Genomic DNA, 19,549 nt, shown 5'->3' on the forward strand with positions numbered 1-19,549 from the left:
TTAATAACTTAATAACAACCTGATATTTCTCAGGGGGTCCAACGGTATCAACGTAAACTTCTTTGATATTTGCCCCATTGTTTATGCACTCCGATATCAAGTCTATAGCTGCGTCATGAGATATCTCGTTCAATGATATTTTGGACCTAGAAACAAATAAAATATATTTCACGCTTTCACCTTCGTTTTCTTTTTTTTATTTCAACTGTTGAAAATGAAAGGGCGTATCTCACATTTTTTTTCTAAAAATGTGTAATTGTGCACCAGACCGGCCCTAACTGGGACAAACAGTGCTACAATACCTCACGTATAAAGACTATTCAATATAACTTTGTGCATCATAAACCACAATAAAGTCACGAAATTCATCCAAATACTAAACTTTGTAGATTATTATTTGATTAGTTACCATTTTTGTTGATTATTATTTATTTAAGCCTTCAAAAATAAACACTTATCTCACTCAAATCTTAAAAAAAGGCATTTTTTTGTTTAGCTTCATCTTTCCCTAGAACATGAAACTCTGATAGTTACACAGGCATACTTACTTCATGGGAGCTAAGAGCTAAAAGGGTAGTCTTGCTCAAAACCGCCCCAAATATTTTTACACGCCATATACAATGATAAAGTTTCAAAATTAAGCTACACATTACAGTTTTGTTGATTACTTTTATATCTGAGTCTTAAAAAAATTAAATGATAAAAAGCTTTGCAAAAGACAGCTTCTAGTTCACTTCATCTATTTGTAGAACATGTAAAGCTTTGCAAAAGACAAGATTTGGCAGTTTTTATTGAGGGATAGAATGTAATAGCGTTTGTCTGGTGTCGAAACAAATTTTGTTTTCGAAAATCTATGCTCTCTGGGCGGTTTTCCATTCCTTTTGGTTAAAAATTAAAAAAACTCAGCTTAGAATATCTTGATTTTGCTGAGAGATGAAAACCATTTCCATTTTGATTTTTATATATATAAAATTTTATATATTTATATATCTATATATATAAAAATAAGTTGTCTGTCTGTGTGTCTGTCTGTCAGGTGACGTCATGTTTCTGTGTCGACTGACGTCATGAAGTTAGTTGTCGTCATTTTTGCTATGACGGTGACGTCATTAAAGATATTTAAGACATATATGTTCACGTAGAAATCTATTAATGTTTAAGTTTAAAATGACTGATGAACTTACAATGGCAAAAGCCGATGAAGATGCTCAAAGAGTCTATGCCAAAAAACTTGCTGCTGATAGAGAAAGTCAGAAAAGAAAGCGTGCCGAGGAATCAAAAGAACAGCAAGGAAACAGGCTTGAGGCTAAAGAACGCAAAACCGCGCAGTTAGATGAAGATCCACCTGGACAGCGAGAGTCAAAACATATCAAAACTGAAAATGATAGCGATGATGATTGGGTTTGGGATTTTGACTTGGATAAGGTCATCAATGCCTACCAGATTTTAGTTAAAAAAACAAAGGTTCGGCGATATGTATTTCATAGTGAAGCTGAAAAATAAAGAAGAAAAAGAAAACTGAAAAAAGAAAACATGTAAAAAACTAAAAAATACTAAAAAGAAAAAACACTCAAAGAGAAATTACAGAAGGGACACAAATGACGACCGGGACAGAGGGAATATAAATAACGACCGGGACACTCAAAGAGAAATTACAGACTGGGATACCAGGACACAAATGACGACCGGGACACAAATGACGACCGGGACACAGGGAATATAAATGACGACCAGGACACATGTATTTAAGAATATCGTTCAAAGACAAATTTTTAATTGTAAGAAGACCGTTGAAAGAGAAATTTCTAATTGTAAAATGACTGAAGAACCTACAATGGCAACACCCAAGGAAGCTGCTCAAAACGAATGTATTCAAGCCGAAGTAGCTGAGTTGGTAAAGCGTTATGGTGAATCACCATCAACAAAGCTCAAGGGCAATCATTAGAATCATGAGGTATAGATCTGAATACGGATTGTTTTCCCATGGACCATTATATGTTGCATGTTCAAGAGTCGGTAAACCTGACAATCTATTTATATGCACAGACAATGGGACAGCAAAGAATGTTGTATATTCGCAAGTTTTACGTAGTTAAAAACATATATATATATATAACATATATATATATATATATATATATATATATATATATATATATATATATATATATATATATATATATATATATATATATCTTTATTCACAGGTGGGACATAGGGACACAACTACAATGGCGCGTAACTAATATGGCGCGTAACGACTTACGCGCGCGGGGGGGCTTGGGGGGCGCGCGAAGCGCCCCCACCAACTAGGTGTTGGGGTGGCGCGAAGCGCCACCCCAACAGCTAGTAATTTATATATTTTATATATTTACTGCTGATGATGAACACTGTATATGTGTTCAAAATATCCAGTTAAATAATTTTATATCTATTCACTGTCAATAAAAAGGTTTCATCCCTATTTTGAACTGTTTTACTTTAATTTTGATTTTTTTTTTTTGTCTATGCAGTGTTAAAACGTTCTTTTGACAATAATTCAATATTTGTAAACTTTAGCCATATTTGGCCGTCCAATCAAATAGCTCTTATTTGAGAAAACTTACCCAGAGATGCACTATTTTAAAATCATTTTCTAACGCAAATTCTTTCAATTCAGTTTTCTCTTTTTTTCAATTTACTTTCAATTCTTTCAACTTAAAGACTACCATGATCTTCTTGGCAGCTCAGCAGCAACTGATGAGAATGTAACAGTGATTTCAGCAACAATTGAATTTTTACACAAGATCTCAAGGGATAAATCCCTATGATTAATTTTCTTTTTCAGCAATGTTCATCCAAAGTGCATGATCCTCAAGTCACGCCAGTGAGAAGGAGGATTAAATTCGTGATCAGCATCATCATCTTTCAATTTAGTAGCTCCAAAGTTACACAAAAGCTACATCCGCAGGAGAATTAACAGACAGAAGAATGCGCAAGAACAATATTTTACATCTGCAGAAGAACCCATAATCAGTTGAAGAATTATAGTATTACAATCAGTTGATCCTTCTCAACTCATGAAATAAAAAGGAGCAAAAAATTACTTTGATAAAAAATCGGAATTTCAAGGTAGGTGCCATAAAACTTGTCAATCAAAGTTTTTAGAATTCAAGCTTCTTCAACGATTTTTTAAATTAGATTTTTTCCTAAAAAAAAGCTGGCCCCGCAGGTTTTTTATTTCATTCAAGAATCGCTTAATTTAGAATAAGTGAAATAAACCTGAACAAAATGTTTTCTTAACATTTAATTAGAAAGGTAAACTGTGACAAATTAGAACAAGAAATGGAATACGGAGAATTAAAAATTCTAACAGAGATACACCAAGGTCCCCAAAGTGAAAAAATACGATCGATTACAATTACGGCAACTGGCTGGGAATGGAAGAGAAATGAAGAATTGACTCACTGCTCAGCAATTAATTCGATTGTTACCGGCTGTTAGGTAACTTCTTTGCATGTATTAACTCACTATCTACTTATTAAGGCATTTCAAAGCCGTTAACACCTCATTGGTCATCCATTAGTGGCCAAAGTTATTGGTCAACTAGAAAAATAGCCTAAATCTTTTTTAGGCTATTTTAGATTTAGATAAATCTAAAAAGATACGAAATCTTTTTTGTTAATTTTTTAAAACCATTCATCATTTTAGGTCGGTCAGTATGATGAATGTCACAGTATCTTCTAGAAGGTTGTACACAATTTTTGTCTGGGGTAAAACAGAATGTTTTTTTCTGAGCGAGAGCCAACAGTCCAGGAATTGTAGGGGGGGGGGAAGTCTATATTCAAAGGCGCTATCTGAAATTGAAACTAAATAGAATTGAAACTGAAAGCTGAAGAAATTAAGAGATCCAAAGCAGGAACATTTTCTCACGAGTCTCAAAGGGCTGCATTCTGCTTATACTAGTCCACCAAATCTTTCCTTTTTGTCGGGCCTCATAGCTTTTTCCCTTAAGCTCTGTTCTGACTACACAGAATTGGTAGACAAAGGATAAATGGATGTATGGATGTTTATATTCCACCAAAATTATTATTAGTGTGATATTTGACATTCTTCTCTCGTTCCAAAAACAATTCTACCATCTACTGACTAGGGTAATTCATAATCCAATCTTAACATGTGCTTTTTGACTCAAATGTTATTGATATCCTAACTGTTATTTCAAGCATAATCAAGAGAACTTGATTTTTGTTTATAGATTGAGAGAGGGAGGGGAGGGGAGTGGGCAACTATTTTTCCAGAGAACGTGACTGAGGTTTGAAAAGAAACTTTTTCCGCTAGAAAAGCGTCACATTTTCTTTTTAGAACTCTCCACTGTTTTATGTTTTTCGCGCATGGTGGATTTATAGAAAGGGCGGGGGGGAGATGGACTGAAACCAATTTTCAACCTAGAAAAGTTTTTATATGGCGGAATTACTAATTGGCGTAAAGAAAATAAGGAAGGTGAGAAGACTGGCGGAACTAAAAATAGGCGTTTCGTTTTTTTCGTTCTCATTTCCTAACAGAAACGGCTATCTGTGCACAAATTATAGCTGTATAAAAACAAACAGACTACACAAATTTATTGCTTACCAAAAGAATTCAGGATATAAATGCTATAGGTACTTATATGGCCTAACCACTTTTTCATGACTAATAGAGACCATTTCAAAATTAGCTAATTCAAATGAACATGGCTATAATCAATAATCATAAAAATAAGACCTAAATTTCAGATATATTAGTAAAAACAAACTTAGCACAATCTATGAAAATTAAATTCTGTAGCTATTGGGTTTTTTAACTTTACTCTGTACGACCAGAGCCTAATGCTTATGGCGCTAGTGATATAGGCGTTTCTAGTTTGGCCGGGTTAGTTTGATACTCTACATGCAGAGATAGCAGTTTCTAATTTCGAATAAATGAATAAGCCGAAGGTGAATCTTCAGAAAACTTAAAGGTGTCTTTAACATCTTTACCTTTTAAACATTTGATTTGAGATAAACGTAGGTGTTAGTATGTGAACAGCCCAGCCAACAGACTCATTTTCGTCCAGTTTTTCAAACAAACCATCTCGCTTTTCTTCATTTAATGTTTTGGAATCAGCACATCCTATCTTCTTCAATTCAGCTGAGTGATTCAAAGGGCAGAACGATGCAGCATAGACCATCGGACCTACAATTATGATTTTACACGATATTACTTTGATAATGAGGAATGTCTTTGAAAAAGGAGGGAGTTTCTTAAAAACCTAAGAAAAACGTAATCAATTGAAACAAAACTGCGTACATATGTTCTTACATACTTCATGATACACATAACCTATTCCCCTAGTCATCTAGAATTTAATAAGATATGCTTTCCCACTTTACTCTTATGGAAATACAGCCCCTAATACCAAGTGAGATTTTCCATTGACAAAATAAGTTGCCTTTTTTTTACTTTTTAAAGTTAATATTAAACCGTGCAAGGAATTTACTTGCTCCGCGCATAAGCTAGCACAAGGGCGAGGTGGAAACTTTCAAATAAAAAAAATGGTTGTATACCATAGAAAAATATATCAATGCTACACCAAACGATTTTTTTTTCATCACTGGAGCATCACAAGGATGGAAAATCCTTGCGATGATTTGACACTATAATACCGATATAATACCACAAACTATACCAAACGAATTTTTTTCATTACTGAAGCATCACAAGGATGGAAAATCCTTATATCGCTCCAAGCTGCGATTTAAGGTAATGCTCTAAAATGCAATTTTCTGAGTTTTGACCCCCCCCCCCTCTACAGGAAAAACCCGTGATCACCCACGACCAGTCATAAGGGTCGATCCTCTGTAAAAATTTACAAGCGCAAGAAAAGGAACTTTTAAACCCCTTTAAACCCAAGAACACATTTTTGAGAATTGGAATCTAAGATATGAAATTCTTTCGATAAGGAGAAAAAAAACCTCCATCCATATTAGCAAACTAAAGTTTATAAAACATCTAAAATTTAGGTGCTTTTTTTCTTCATGTCTAAACATTTCAGTTTTTATTTTTCTCTTTTCAAGTTATCCTCTGCCGATGTTCCAGCTATTTATAAAGACCCAGGTACAATAAAACCGTCGTATCTTAATGAATGCGTCAGAATACTGAACTTTTTTGCAGAGAAAACAGGAAACTTCTATTAGTCTCCTGAGTCCAGTTGTCTGGCCTTCAATACTCCTTCTGTTTCAGTGATGTTAACGAGCTTTCCTGATAGCATGAGCGTGCAAAACCGAGTTATCAGTGAGAATTTGTCCGTCAATTGAGTGGCGCAGATAAAGTTAAGCACATTTTGGCTCGTAAGGACGAGCTCTAGTTCATATGGTACATGATAAGTGTACTATAGTGATGACTGCTGCTTTATCCAGCACGCTAAATATTCGTGCAAAGGTCGCAAAATCCGAGTTTGTTAGAATTATTAAACTGTATACCGGATATGGCGTTTCGAGGAATCCTGTCCTTGTTGAAAATGTGATCAGTGCAATCCAGTTAGGTAATTCATAATAGACACTGGCACCATGCCGGCACATGCATCAAACGCCACCACAAGAGGCCTGGTCAACCGCCACCGAAGTGTCGTAGCGCCGCCCTCGCACCTTCGCCACCCAAGGTGGCAGCGTTCTGTTGACTTTGAACTAATTTGCGGCAATTTTTTATCGTGTCAACCGCGATGTTGGAGCTTTTTTTCTCGCGTGGTTAAGGATTTCGATTTTCCTGCTTAGAAATCAAGTACGATTTTCAAAATTAAACGAAAAAATGCGCAAGCAAATAGTTTGCAAGAATTCCTTGTGCTTCCAGTGTGAGTTTTCATTTAGTACTAGCTCTTGTAGCGCATCCATAGAATAGACAATTGTCTTTCGAACAGACACCAGATTAAATTCCAGATAGGAACTTGAGATTTAAGGACCTCTCTATTTCAAGGCATCTTGGTACAGCAAAGAATCCATATTTCTTAAGTCCTTGCCATAGACAGGTGTTTATAAATACTGAGGTTTTGATTGCGTAACATATCAGCGTTACTTGAAATGGTAAGTTCCGAAAATTCTCAATTTCTAAACTGTTAAATTTTGAATTTAACATCGAAGAAAATTAATGTATTTCCTTATTGGTCATAAAACCATTGGAGTTGTAATAACTAGGAACAGACTAGGAGACATCCAATTATAGGAGGGGGATTCAGACATCGACAGAAATGCATGAAAAAAAACTACGAATGCAGGTCTCCGTAATCACCATCTCAACACTTATATCTATTATAACACCAGGAAAATTATTTTTTCTCTAAATATTCTGTATAAATTTTCTTAATAAGTATTCCATTAGTTCGAATATTTCAACCACATACAATGGTAACTATTTTAATTACACAGACAGTTAATAGTAGAGGCCTAGTTGTAAGTAAATAAAAAAAAAGTTTTTTTTTAACTGAAAATAAGGAGCGACATTTAAACTTAAAACGAACAGAAATTACTCCGTATATGAAAGGGGCTGTTCTATCCTCAAAGTCCCGCTCTTTAGGCTGAAGTTTTACTCTTTCTCTCAATTCTACTTTATTAAACAGTAAATGACTTTAGCGCAAAGAGCGGGACGTTGAGGGAGGAACAGCCCCTTTCATACACGGAGTGATTTCTGTTCGTTTTAAGTTTGTAAGGATAGTGAAATTGAAGCATCTCAATCATGGATATATTCTAAAATAATCTAAAAATGATTATACAAAAATCTAAAATGATCCAAATTCAGTAATTTGAGGGGTAGGCAACAAGCCCACAAGAGTTTTCCAGCTGAAAGTTATTTTCTAGCAACCCATAATTTTTCTGGTAATATCCTCCTCCCACTCGCACAATTAAACATTTTCAGGTAATAACGATTTCAAATTACGTGAAAAAAGGGGCGAGGCAATTTTTTTAGAAAAGAAATAAAATTATAGATGAAAAACCTAATTCAGATGCAAGTATTTTTGTCTAAAAAAAGATCAGTTCTTAGCGTTTGGGGTAATTATTCAATAGAGTTAAAAGAAACGTTTAAATTGTTAGGAGTGAAAGATAAAATTCGGGTAGAACGAAAACACAAAAAGGAGATAAAAAAAATTCTATGAAGGTGCCTACGGTGCTCTTTCGCGCATATTGCAAGCGATCATAAGAATTTAAATAAAATTAGAGTTGACAAAAAAGTCAATATATCAGTTGAGTAAAAAAAAGATATTGATAATAGGGAAGGGAGTGGGAAGGGTGCAATTTGGAGGGGGAGATCTTTATGCTAATGAAGCATAGAATATGAGCCTGTTTATGATCGGGGCGCCACTTAATGCGGTCTAAGAACGAGCTTGTTATGCAGTAAAAAAAAACCTTTCTGGGCAAGATAAAAGAAAAATATAACGTGTATTTATTACAGGTGCTATGGTTAAGGGAAAATCTTACATCATAACAAAAATACAACTTCAAACCAATTTAGTAACTGATCTAATGTCGATAGAAGTGCCCTTATCTTTTGGCACGCTAGTCTTGACATTCTTTGTCCACGAGGAAGGGAGTTCAAGTCCTGGTGTTGCTGGTTATTTGGTTTGGAACGGAGGTCAGTGCTGTGGCTCTGCAAGTTCAGCCGAAGTCGACCCAGCTCTAAACGGGTGCCTGGAGAAATCTGGGGAAGATAAACAGGAAGGGTATAAGAAAGCACAGGGTGAATGATCTCCATCCCCCATGGCACTTCCTGGCTGAAGGGCCATGAAACAGAGATCAGCAATGCGTGTAGGGACTGTAAAGACCAATGCCATGTTCTTTATCTTTTCTATAGATGTAAATTTGGATCGGACGCCCCTTTGATACTATCAAGGCCACAACACTAGCTGTTAATCACTTGAGCATCACAGCCTGAAAAATGGTGCTTGTTTTCAATTTACGACAATAAGAAAGAACTCCGAGTTCTATCTGCCCTCGATTTTGTAAATTTAAATATAAATCTACGAAAAACTTACTGATATGATCAACAGATTTGAACTGAGTCTGAAATATCTCTCTATGAAGTTGATGCTGCTTATTTCCCTGGTACTTCTTCGAGGTCATCTTTACATTTAGAGCTCACTGACCAGTAATTAATTTGTTGTGAAAGTATGGTTGACTTTGGTTACTTGAAGTCAAAAATTTGATTATAAAAGCGATTTTTGTTCTTTTTTTTGCTAATAAATGAATGTTTAGTATCATGGCCCAATATTTACCACTCCCTCTTCCTGTTTGTACCACTCTTTGTATTTAGTGGGGCAACTGGTACATGCAGGGACACTAGGTTGAAAAATGAAAATCTGAAAAAATCCCATTCTGTTCTCCTTATAATGGACTTTCATTTGAGCTATAAACCAGTTCTTCAGTCAACCATTCCATATCATTTTTTTGGGGAGCGGGGGGGGGGTCCGAACATTATCCTATATAACACTTACCTCTATTAATAGAAGACCCATCCAGGTTTGTCAGTTGCAGGGTTTAAGAGGGGGAGTATTTGCATCCCCCTCACTTAGGTTATTCAAAAGGTATTTAAAAATACCTTTTTAGGGGGTATTTTAATTGGAAAGGCTTTAATTGAATTTTTACAGAAAAAAAACAATAAAATTGCCCTCTAATTTTGAGAACTATATGTTGTCCCTCCCACCTATTTTTGTGAATTGATACAACTGAACCCATCACACAAGCAGTGTATTACATGTTCATTCTACAGGTTTTTGGATCTTTTTTTTTGTAGAAGAAAAGTTAACACTATAATTATTTACATAGTCCTTTTTTAACCTGTTCTGACCCTATTTGAGGATAGCCTGTTCTTGTTTGGTCCTTGATGGATTGTACAAAAGCATAATCTTTGACAATATGTCATCTTACTCTTGAGCAAATACTAAATAAAGTATTATTTGTCTTACTGAAGTTCCTATTTTTATATTGTAAGCTTTTGTTTACCAGGAAGATGTACCTCACATAGAGACTATTTAGAATAACAAATTTACAACTCTCTCGAGATGAAGTCCATTACAAAAATTTTACAAGCCAAATTCAATTGACAGGTTCCTGGACCTTATTTTACAGAAAAGAAAATTACAGTAATAAAAGTAAAAGACTCTGAGGGTCAATTAATGTTCAAAATAAAAACTGAAAGATATCTTGCCTAGTACAGGTCCTCTTCCAGCTTCATCAATACCAAGTGCACATGGAGATGTTTTGCAACACTCAGGAACATTGGAATATGCCTTGCAATTTTCTGTGTTACACTTTTGCAAGTCATCAAAAAGCTGCTGAAAACCCTTCATCTCTTTGATTCTCCAAATAAGTCCAAACCTAAGAAGTGTTGGACAATAATAATAATAATAATAATAATAATAATAAAAAAATATATATATATTTATTAGCATTGTTAAAGACTCGCTAAAAATATTTGAAAGTTCAAATATGTAAAAAATAAAATTTTAACATAAATTCACACTGATATGTTTGAACCAATTTCAAATAACTAATGTCTCACAATTCTACTATGAAAACTAATACATCCCTTTTATAGCATGAAACCACAAGAGGATAGCCTAGTGACAAAATGCTCCTCCTTTATTCCTTACTACTACAACTAATAACTCATTGGAACACCAAGCTGCCTGGGGTCAACAAAACTGCACATGCTCCTCTTCCACCCCAATCTATTCACAGCTTCATTCTTTACCCTCTCACATGTTCTACCAATTTCCTTTAAATCCTTTTTATGATTTGTTCCCACTCCATTTGGGGAAGACCTGTTTTTGTTTGGCCCTAGATGGATTGCCAAAAGCACAATCTTTGACAATCTGTCATTCTTCATCTGCAAAATAGGGTCTAGCTGCCTTACACCCTTCTTTCATTTAGCCCTAAACAGTTGGGTCAAACAGCATTTTCCGTACAGCTTACTGGTTGATATACTGTCAGTTAAATAAGTACTTAAGATTATTCTTAGATAATTATCTTGGAAAACATTTAACCTATCGTCCTAAGATATTTTAAGTACCAGCACTTTATAGTCATACTTGACTTATGTTATGGCACTGAGTTCCAATAGTCTAATCTTAGTTTTCAGATTCATCTTTCCACTCTTTAAAACTTTTTTCAACTATAGAAAAACCCTATACACCTTGGGTGTTCTTCACTTTATCCATCATCCTTAATTACCCAGGGAACCACATGGTCAACTTTCTTGCTACCTGACATCCCTTCTTAATCCTTATTTATCCCTAGTATGAGCAACTTAGTCTTCTAGACATTAATTTGCAAACCTTTTCTTGTACACTGAATTCAAAAGACATCTAAAAATTTATTCATTCTGCTAACTGTTTTATCTAGGACACTCAAATCATATGGATGATCAGCCTAAGAGAGTTTTACCTCACTATTTGACACCATCTTCTCCTAGAGTCCTTGGTGTGTTCCTTGGGACACAAACCCTCAATAATCTGTGTAAATAGGGGTAGGACAAACCTTGCTTAGCTACTGATTCTACAATAGATTAGCTACTACCCTCAGTTCATGCAGCAAGATTATTTTCATACAGAGCACTAATTAATTTAATGTAATTTTCTGGTATACTGTATTAGGATATGACATTCACTAAAGCTTTTCCATCAGCTGAACCAAATACCTGTTTATGATCTACAACATTGAGGACTAAAGGAGTCTGATGATTCAAACACCTGTAAATTACAAATCTAGGAATAAATGTCTCTTCTCCTCTTTCTAAAAGCTTGCTGTTCCTCTCTTAAATCTGTATATAGAGCATTGCTTAGTCTAATAAGCATCATCACAATTAGTTATTGCTTTCTATACAAAGCATACTAATGTCTCTGTAATTACTACACTCACTCTAATCAATTTCTTATGAATGTGTTTAATTAAAGTTTTCCTGAACTCAAAGGGACTTCCATATATTCAAAACCCTACTCATAATCTTCAGTACAGTATCTCTAATTTTACAACCAACAAATTTCAAACACTCATTTACCACTCTTCCATCACTGAAGGCTTCTTATTTAATCCTTTGAATACTATCACTAAGCTCTTATGTCATAAAAAAGTTGAATAAAAAAAATCAAAACATTTTTACCATTGTTTCTTCTGTTGGTTTTGATATTTTTCAATATTTAGTCAAAATGGCAGTTTCTACGTGGCCTAACAGAATAAGATGAAAACATAACAGAATGGTTTTGAATTCTTTCTTATCAAACTTATTCATGACAGATCAATGCTTGTGAATATTTGCAATAAAAGCAATTATTATATTTGGAAAGAGTTGAGATGGCTAGGACATATTTTGCAGATAGAGGATAACAGATAGCCAAAGATCATCCTTTAAGGCCATCCATCTAATCTCAAGCATAAAATAGGTCACCCCCAAATTGAGTGGGAACAGGCCATGAGAAGTAACATAAAGGAAATCATTTCTTTTTGGGAGTGATCCTGAATTGTTGATTATAGGTTGTGGGCTTAGCACCAACTTCTGCATTTAGGACAGCAAATGGTTGTAGTTAATATTAAATACTGTTAACAATGCCTCCAAAAAGACCGAAGAAAGCTCAAAAAAGGGAACAGACAAGTGTGTTGCTTGTTATCATAATTTGGATGAGGAATCAGCTGCAATGAACTGTGAGGTTTGTAAAAAGTGGCTATGAACCTATTGCTTAGATGTAAGTGAGCCTGAGTACAATCTTCTTACAAAAATGGCCAGGTGTTTGGGCTCTGAATGGAAGTACACAGTCAGCAAAGGTAGCACCAGATCTGGTATTAGTGAAGCCAAAATTCAGAACATAATCAGTAAGATGCTAGAACCACTATTGCTGCTGTTCAGAACTTACACAGTAAGATCAAGGAAGCTGTGAAACAATCTTTGTGTGAATTTAAAGCCAAATTAAAGAAAGACAGTGACAATAAATTCATAGATATTGAATAAGGTGTTGCATCCTTAGATCATGCATCTGGTGCCCAATCAGATCCTAATGTGCTTTGTAAATTAGTTGAAACTGAAATAGAGGCTTTAAAAAACAGTCTTGATGATCAATTAGAAACCAAGTGGAGAGGCTTATCATTGAGTACAGATATTGTCAAAGGAGAAAGTTCAATGTTGTTGTCTTGGTATTGCACCAAAGCCAAATGGTGAACAGTTTATACGTGAGTTCCTGCAGCATGAACACATTCTCCCAAATGTGAGCAATGTGCACTGATTGATAGGGTCAAACAAACCCTCTGAGGTGGGCACTATTACCCAGAACCACTCTCCTTTCATGTCCTCTGATTTCAGAACAAACAAATCTGTTTTGCAAAAATTTTATGAAAAAAGGGGAGCTGGACAAATACAGTTCCATAATAAAGTTTCCAAGGCAGATCATATCAGAAGAGCTCAGCTGCACAGTTGCTTTTAGTAATTTAGTTAAACAGTTGACTGTTTAACCTCAGCATTGCAGGAAATTAAGTGTTCTGCATCAACCAGCAGGGTGGATATTTATTATGCACGGTGGATGCCTAAGCAGACGGGTATTCAACTGAATGACACTCATATACAGTTAACTGGATATAATGTAAAGAAGAAACAATCAAAAATGAAGTTTTTAAAGGCCAAACAAAAATATTGAAAAAAAAACACAAAAAGCAAATATTTCAAGGGGCCAACTGCCTCTCTTCTTCAGTGCAAACAAAAAATATATTTAAGGAAAATGCCAAAAAAAAAAAACAAAGAAAAAAGCAAACATAGAAAGTCAATGTGAGAAAAACAAAACCAATAAAAAAATGAAAAACCAATACTAAAAGATGAATAAAATTAAATAAAAGCCCAAATTAGAATAATTATAGCCTAACAACCATAAAACAAGTCATTCACCCAATATCTGCAATTTTCACAAAAAAAACTTATGAACTTTGCTTCTTTTTTTGCATTTTCCTTCAATTTTAAGTTTGTGAAGAAGAGAGGCAGTTGTCCTCTTGAGATATTTGCTTTGTGCTTTTTCAGTATTTTTGTTTGGCCTTAAGAAAAGCACTTTGATTGTTTCTTCTTTATATTATGGCAGGCAAATGTAGTTTAAGAAACTATCTACCTGGATATAAATTGTATTCCAACCTCAGTAAACAGGACAGAAGAGGAATATCCATTCACGTAAGGAACCCAATTAAGGTAGGAAACATTGATTCTGAACTATATGTGGAACAAGTATAGATAACTGTTGACCTGCCTTGTGAGCCTTTGAGAATTAGTTGCATGTATGAAGCCCTAGTTACCCCATCAGATTCCCTCCTTGCTTTATCTGTTTTAATAGCAGTTAATACCAAGATGTGCTGGAGAGAGATTGTGGTTGGTGATTTTGACCTCCCATTAGCACAATGGATAGATGGTTATGGTCACTCCAAAATTGACTCTGTTATCTCTTTCCTTGAATGTTTAAAAAAACATTCATTTTACCAGACTGTAAATTTCCCAACTATATACAAAGATAGCCAAATGCCTTCATTGATAGATCTTGTTCTAGTTAATGACTATGAGTCAGTCCTGAGTATAGCACCTTTACCACCACTTGGTGCAAGTGACCATATTATCATAAGCTGTAGGTTTAGACTAAACCAAAAAAAGGTTGTTATTTAGAAAATGCGTGTATACAGATTATAGTGTAGTCCAAAAGGAACTAGGAGACCGTGATTGGTCCTTCATTGATGCAATAAGTGTAGATGATTCATGGCATGCCACTAAGAGTTTATTACTTGATGTTGTCAATAGACATTCATCTACAAAATGGATAAACAAACCCAAAATTCTCCCATTTATGTGAAAGGAATTAAAAATGACCAGGAACAGAAAAAAAGTTCTGTAGGTTGTATTCCCACAATGTGAAAAATGCAGATCATTACCAAAAATACAAACAAGCACACAACCAGGTGAGATATATCTCTAAAAAGATTTCTGAGCAGTATGAGGAGGCAATAGCTGTATCAGCTCAATCAAATCCTAAAAAATTGGAATTATGCCTCAGATAAAAAGACTGAATGACATTCAGTTACCCAGCTGGCCTCATAGTCAACTCTGCTGTTATTCAACATCTGACTCAAAATAACTGCTGTCCCTGTGCCAGCATGGTTTCTGTCCTGCTAGATCAGTATAGATCAACCTTATTGATGAATATGTCACTAAGCTTATAGACAAGGGTTGCCTAGTTGACATGATTTTGCTGGACTCACAGGAGTCACAGGAGACTGTATATAAAGCTAAAAGCTATTGGTATTAATTCAGAAACTATTGATTGGGTGATACTTTTCCTTAGTAATAGAAAAGCAGTTAAAATGTTTGAGGAAAATGGACAATCATTTCTGTCTGATGTTGTGGGAATGAGAAGTGGAGTAACTCAAGGCAAAGTCATGGGCCTAACTTTATTTAATATTTTGATTATAATAAATCTGACCAAGAAACTCTAAAATAAGTTCAGAGGCATAGGCCTACAACTAAATGTGTCCAAGGTTTCTATGACATTCTCTACCCCTCCTGGCTTGAAAAATTGAATTTATCATCACTAACTTATTGCCAAAAATAGGAGACACTGCAAATCCTCATAACAGTGTTGTACAACAACAAAAAAGTTGCTAAAAGTTGGCAGCAAGAAGTGGCACAAAAACATAATTTAAAAACTGTAGGCTAACATCAAATACAAAGATTTTCAGAATTATGGAAGAACTAATTTTCAAGAGAATACAAAATTATTTGGAATCAAATCTTCTTTGGCATCCATCTCAACACAGTTTCCATAAAAAAGTTTATGTAATACACAGCTTTTGGAAGTGTTACTGACTTCCATAGAATGAAGGTCTAATGTTTTCTTGCATTTATACAGATTTTTCTAAGGCATTTGATATAATTTCAATTCTGCTTTTACTTCAAAAGGGTAAGGTATATCACATTGGTACCCCAATGTTGAATTGGATTGGTGATTATTGAACAGGAAGAATGCAGCAAGTGATTGTAGGTGATGCTGTGTTGTCTACTGAGATGGTTTTGATTGGCATTCCACAAGGTAGTTGCCTTGGTCTGGTACTTTTCTGCCTTTTCATCAATGACTTGCCACTCGTTGTCTGCCATTCCACAGCTAAAATGTTTGCAGATGATGTAAAGTTTTAACACTCCTTGACAAATTCAGATGAAACTTCATTGCTTCAAAAGGACTTGGATGCAGTACACAATTGGTGTATTGTCAACTCCATGTTTGTCAAAGAAAATAAGTGTAGGGTTGACCATTACTTTTGCAAAGAAGATCAAAGTTACCCTTACCATCTTGCTGGACATTCAATTTTACCTGTTGAAAATGTCTGTGACCTTGGTGTTCATTTTGATTCTAGTCTTAGGTTTGACAGGCATCTCTCTGAAGTAGCTCATAAGGCAAATTATCAGCTATTATGTTTCAAATGCACTTTCCATAAGTTTAATCTTCATTCATTCATTACCATTTATATATCAACAGTTTGACCTATTCATCCTATTCTACCTAATTCATCAGTATGGTATCCATTGAATAGAAAAGAGAGAGCAAGGGTTGAAAAAATACAGCAAAGAGCAACTAAGCTTGCACCATATTTTTAAACATTTGCTGTATGAAAATAGACTGTGCAGGCTAGGATTACCAAGTCTTCAATTCCAAAGGGAAAGGGCAGACATCATTAACACATTCCATATAATCAAAGGCAATGATAATATAAGTACATCACAGTTCTTCACATTTAATGACAATAAAATGATCCATTATAACTAACATAAATTCCACCCTTCACTTTCAAAAAGGAAAATAGGCCAACATCAATTTTACAGCAGGGTGTGGAAGCCATTGAATGACCTTCCACCATAATCATATCTGACAGATAATATAAACACAGTCAAAAAAACCCCAGCAGAAACACATTTCCATAATAAATCATTTATTGTCATTTATTGTATTATTTTGTCAGTGTTTGTTGTAGTTGTTATTTTGGTAAATATTTCACAGTTTATACAATTGACTTAACAATAAAGTGAACATACCACTTGATGCCTTTTTTATGTTCTTTACAAATATAATAATTGCTTCTATCACAAATTCAAATTTATGCATTTTTTGAGCTCTTGGAAATGACCAAAATATGGGGTATAAAAAAGGCTTAAAACATTGGTCTTAAACTTTAAGGCATTGGTCTCAAACTTACTGTTTCATTAAAAATGCATCTTTTTAATGTTATATAATCCACAAGCACTGATATTCCATAATCAAGTTGGATAGATAAAATTTATTTAGTTTTTTATGCAATTTTATTTTTTCTTGGCACCAAATTTTCAATTAAAGTATATGTTCTTGGTTGTTTTTGACCAAATAATACTATTTTTTCTCAGCACCAAAATTATTTATAGTTGGGTCAGGTCAAGAAGTGCTAAAATTTGAATTTGCAATAGAAGCAATTATTATATTCATAGAGAACACAAAAAAGGCAATGAGTGGTATGTTCACTTTATTGGTAAGTCAACTATATGAACTAATAAACATTTATCATTATTTTTTATAGATTTGTATGTGTGTATTATGCTGTCAGCATTGTCATAGCTTTTTTTTATTATGTTTAGTGTGACAAGCTGGAAACCTTACCATATTTGGTATTAATAAATAAATAAGGTAAAATTTAAGTTAATTGACTTCTTGCTATCTCAGAAAGGATTTAGGTTAGGAAAATGAAACTTTCAGGGATAGGTCTATAGGCTAAAGTATGTCATGGGAAGGTATTTTAAAGTACCCCCTCCACTCGTTTTCCCTCTAGAGGGCCCTGAAATTTGCCTACATGACAAGTCTATAGGCCTACCAATTGAAATTTTGACAAAACAACATTTTACCTTAATTTTCAGTTACTAGTTGCTTTTTCTCTTTCTTTAGTTCTGAAAATGCAATTCCTGTTATTTGAGTAGAATCTTGAGCCATATCAATGTTTCTTTTCAAAATTTAGGAAATGTATTTGCATATCTTTAAAACCTTATAAAATAGAATTGAGCAAAGTTGTGAAGCTGAAAACAATTTTTTTGTACTTCAATTAAGCAGAAGATCTATTTTGCAAGGTTTCACTTTTATAACACACATATTTTTAAAGGTCATCAAATTTCAGGGCCCTGTAGAGGGAGAAGGAGTGGAGGTAGTTGCTTCAAAATACCTTCCTGGGACATACTTTAGTCTGTAGATTCATCCTTGAAAGTTTTATTTTCTAACCTAAACCCTTTCTGAGACAGAAAGAAGTCAATTAACTAGAATTTTACCATAAATAATAAATATGATTAGGGTATTCAAGCTTCTCAACCATGAAAAACTTATCCCAAAAGTCTTTCAACCAGATGTCTCTTCAAGAACAAGAGGAAATGATTAAAAATTTTTGAAGAAGCTTGCCAACTCAAGGTTATATAGTGAATTCTTTTCTAATTGGATGATAAGTATAACAAACTTGTAAGATCAGAAAACAGTCTCATCTGCCAGTATTTAGTCACTCAAGCCATTAGTTGGCAAGGAATGGTGCAACAAGCCATGACAATCAGTTTTGCACTCAACTAATCAGTCAGCACACTTTCTTTACCAACAGGGCTCTACATGATCATCCTATTGCTGGCAAGTGTGATTTAAGGAAATAATTTGGTTAGTGCAGCAGAAGGTAGGAACCTGAATAAGTAAGTCTGGATTACAGTTTTAAGTTAGTCTGACGCCCACTCCTGAAAGATTTTGTTTATTTTATGGCTAAAAGTCTTCCAAGTTAGCAAAAACAAACCACAAAACACAAGATTTTTACCATGCAAATATAACACTGAAGAAAGCACGCGCCCGAATTTTGCATTCGATTTCCCATACCTGTTATAGTTACCAGATTTTCAGTAGAACGCATAGCCCAAACCGGCGCAATCAACAGCCTAAAAACAGTAAATGCTGTTACTATTGTGCGAACGGAAAATTACCACCCCTCCAAGTATCCTGTCATAAAATTGACATGTTTTTTACTGAAGCCAAAAATACCCAAAAGCGAAAAGGAGAATTATTCCTCTATACGCTAGGTTTATTGTAGGCATACCATGATCTTATTGACAAACAGTGTTAAATGAACTTAAAAGAATACCAATAATAAACAGAAAATTCACATTTGTGCTGTTTTGTTCCAAGGTTTCAGCATACCACTGTTGATTGTACCAGATAAATATGCTCCATAGGCTCAGGGGCAATAATTAATAATAGCGTCTGCCCTCTAAGTTGCTGTTTTTTCTGGCGGTGAGAGCCTGTATTCTATTTTTGCTGTCAGTAAAGTGATAGTCAATTTTTTGTGGCACAAGTGAAGGGGTGATAATTTGGTACATTTAAGTTTCAATTTTGCTCTATCAGCAAATTAAATCCATGCGCTATATATACTTAATTATTAAACACTATTTGGCATTTGATCTTTATCCATTATGTTCAAAACTTAAAATAAAAGAAAATCAGAGGAATCCATAATTA

At 34.5% G+C, this 19,549-nt stretch overlaps 1 protein-coding gene across 4 annotated transcripts in view; it reads right to left on the bottom strand.

Moving 5' to 3' along the window:
- Positions 1 to 18,903, bottom strand: part of LOC136033907 (ribonuclease H2 subunit A-like) — a 33,418-nt gene extending 14,515 nt beyond the window's left edge. The window contains exons 1-4 of one of the 4 annotated variants that reach the window (XM_065714912.1): positions 18,855 to 18,903; positions 10,192 to 10,361; positions 4,998 to 5,193; positions 20 to 146 (exon numbers count right to left, since the gene is read on the bottom strand). In XM_065714912.1, the coding sequence (XP_065570984.1) occupies positions 20 to 146; positions 4,998 to 5,193; positions 10,192 to 10,333 (465 nt within the window). In that variant the 5' untranslated portion in view covers positions 10,334 to 10,361; positions 18,855 to 18,903. Of the gene's footprint in view, positions 1 to 19; positions 147 to 4,997; positions 5,194 to 10,191; positions 10,362 to 17,542; positions 17,613 to 18,333; positions 18,393 to 18,854 lie in introns of those variants that run through there. The other 3 variants (XM_065714910.1, XM_065714913.1, XM_065714911.1) reach the window with 3 other exon arrangements.
- Between the last annotated feature and the right edge of the window lie 646 nt (positions 18,904 to 19,549).

The sequence above is a fragment of the Artemia franciscana genome, chromosome 12 (genome assembly GCF_032884065.1).
Source record: "Artemia franciscana chromosome 12, ASM3288406v1, whole genome shotgun sequence".
Lineage (NCBI taxonomy): Eukaryota > Metazoa > Arthropoda > Branchiopoda > Anostraca > Artemiidae > Artemia > Artemia franciscana.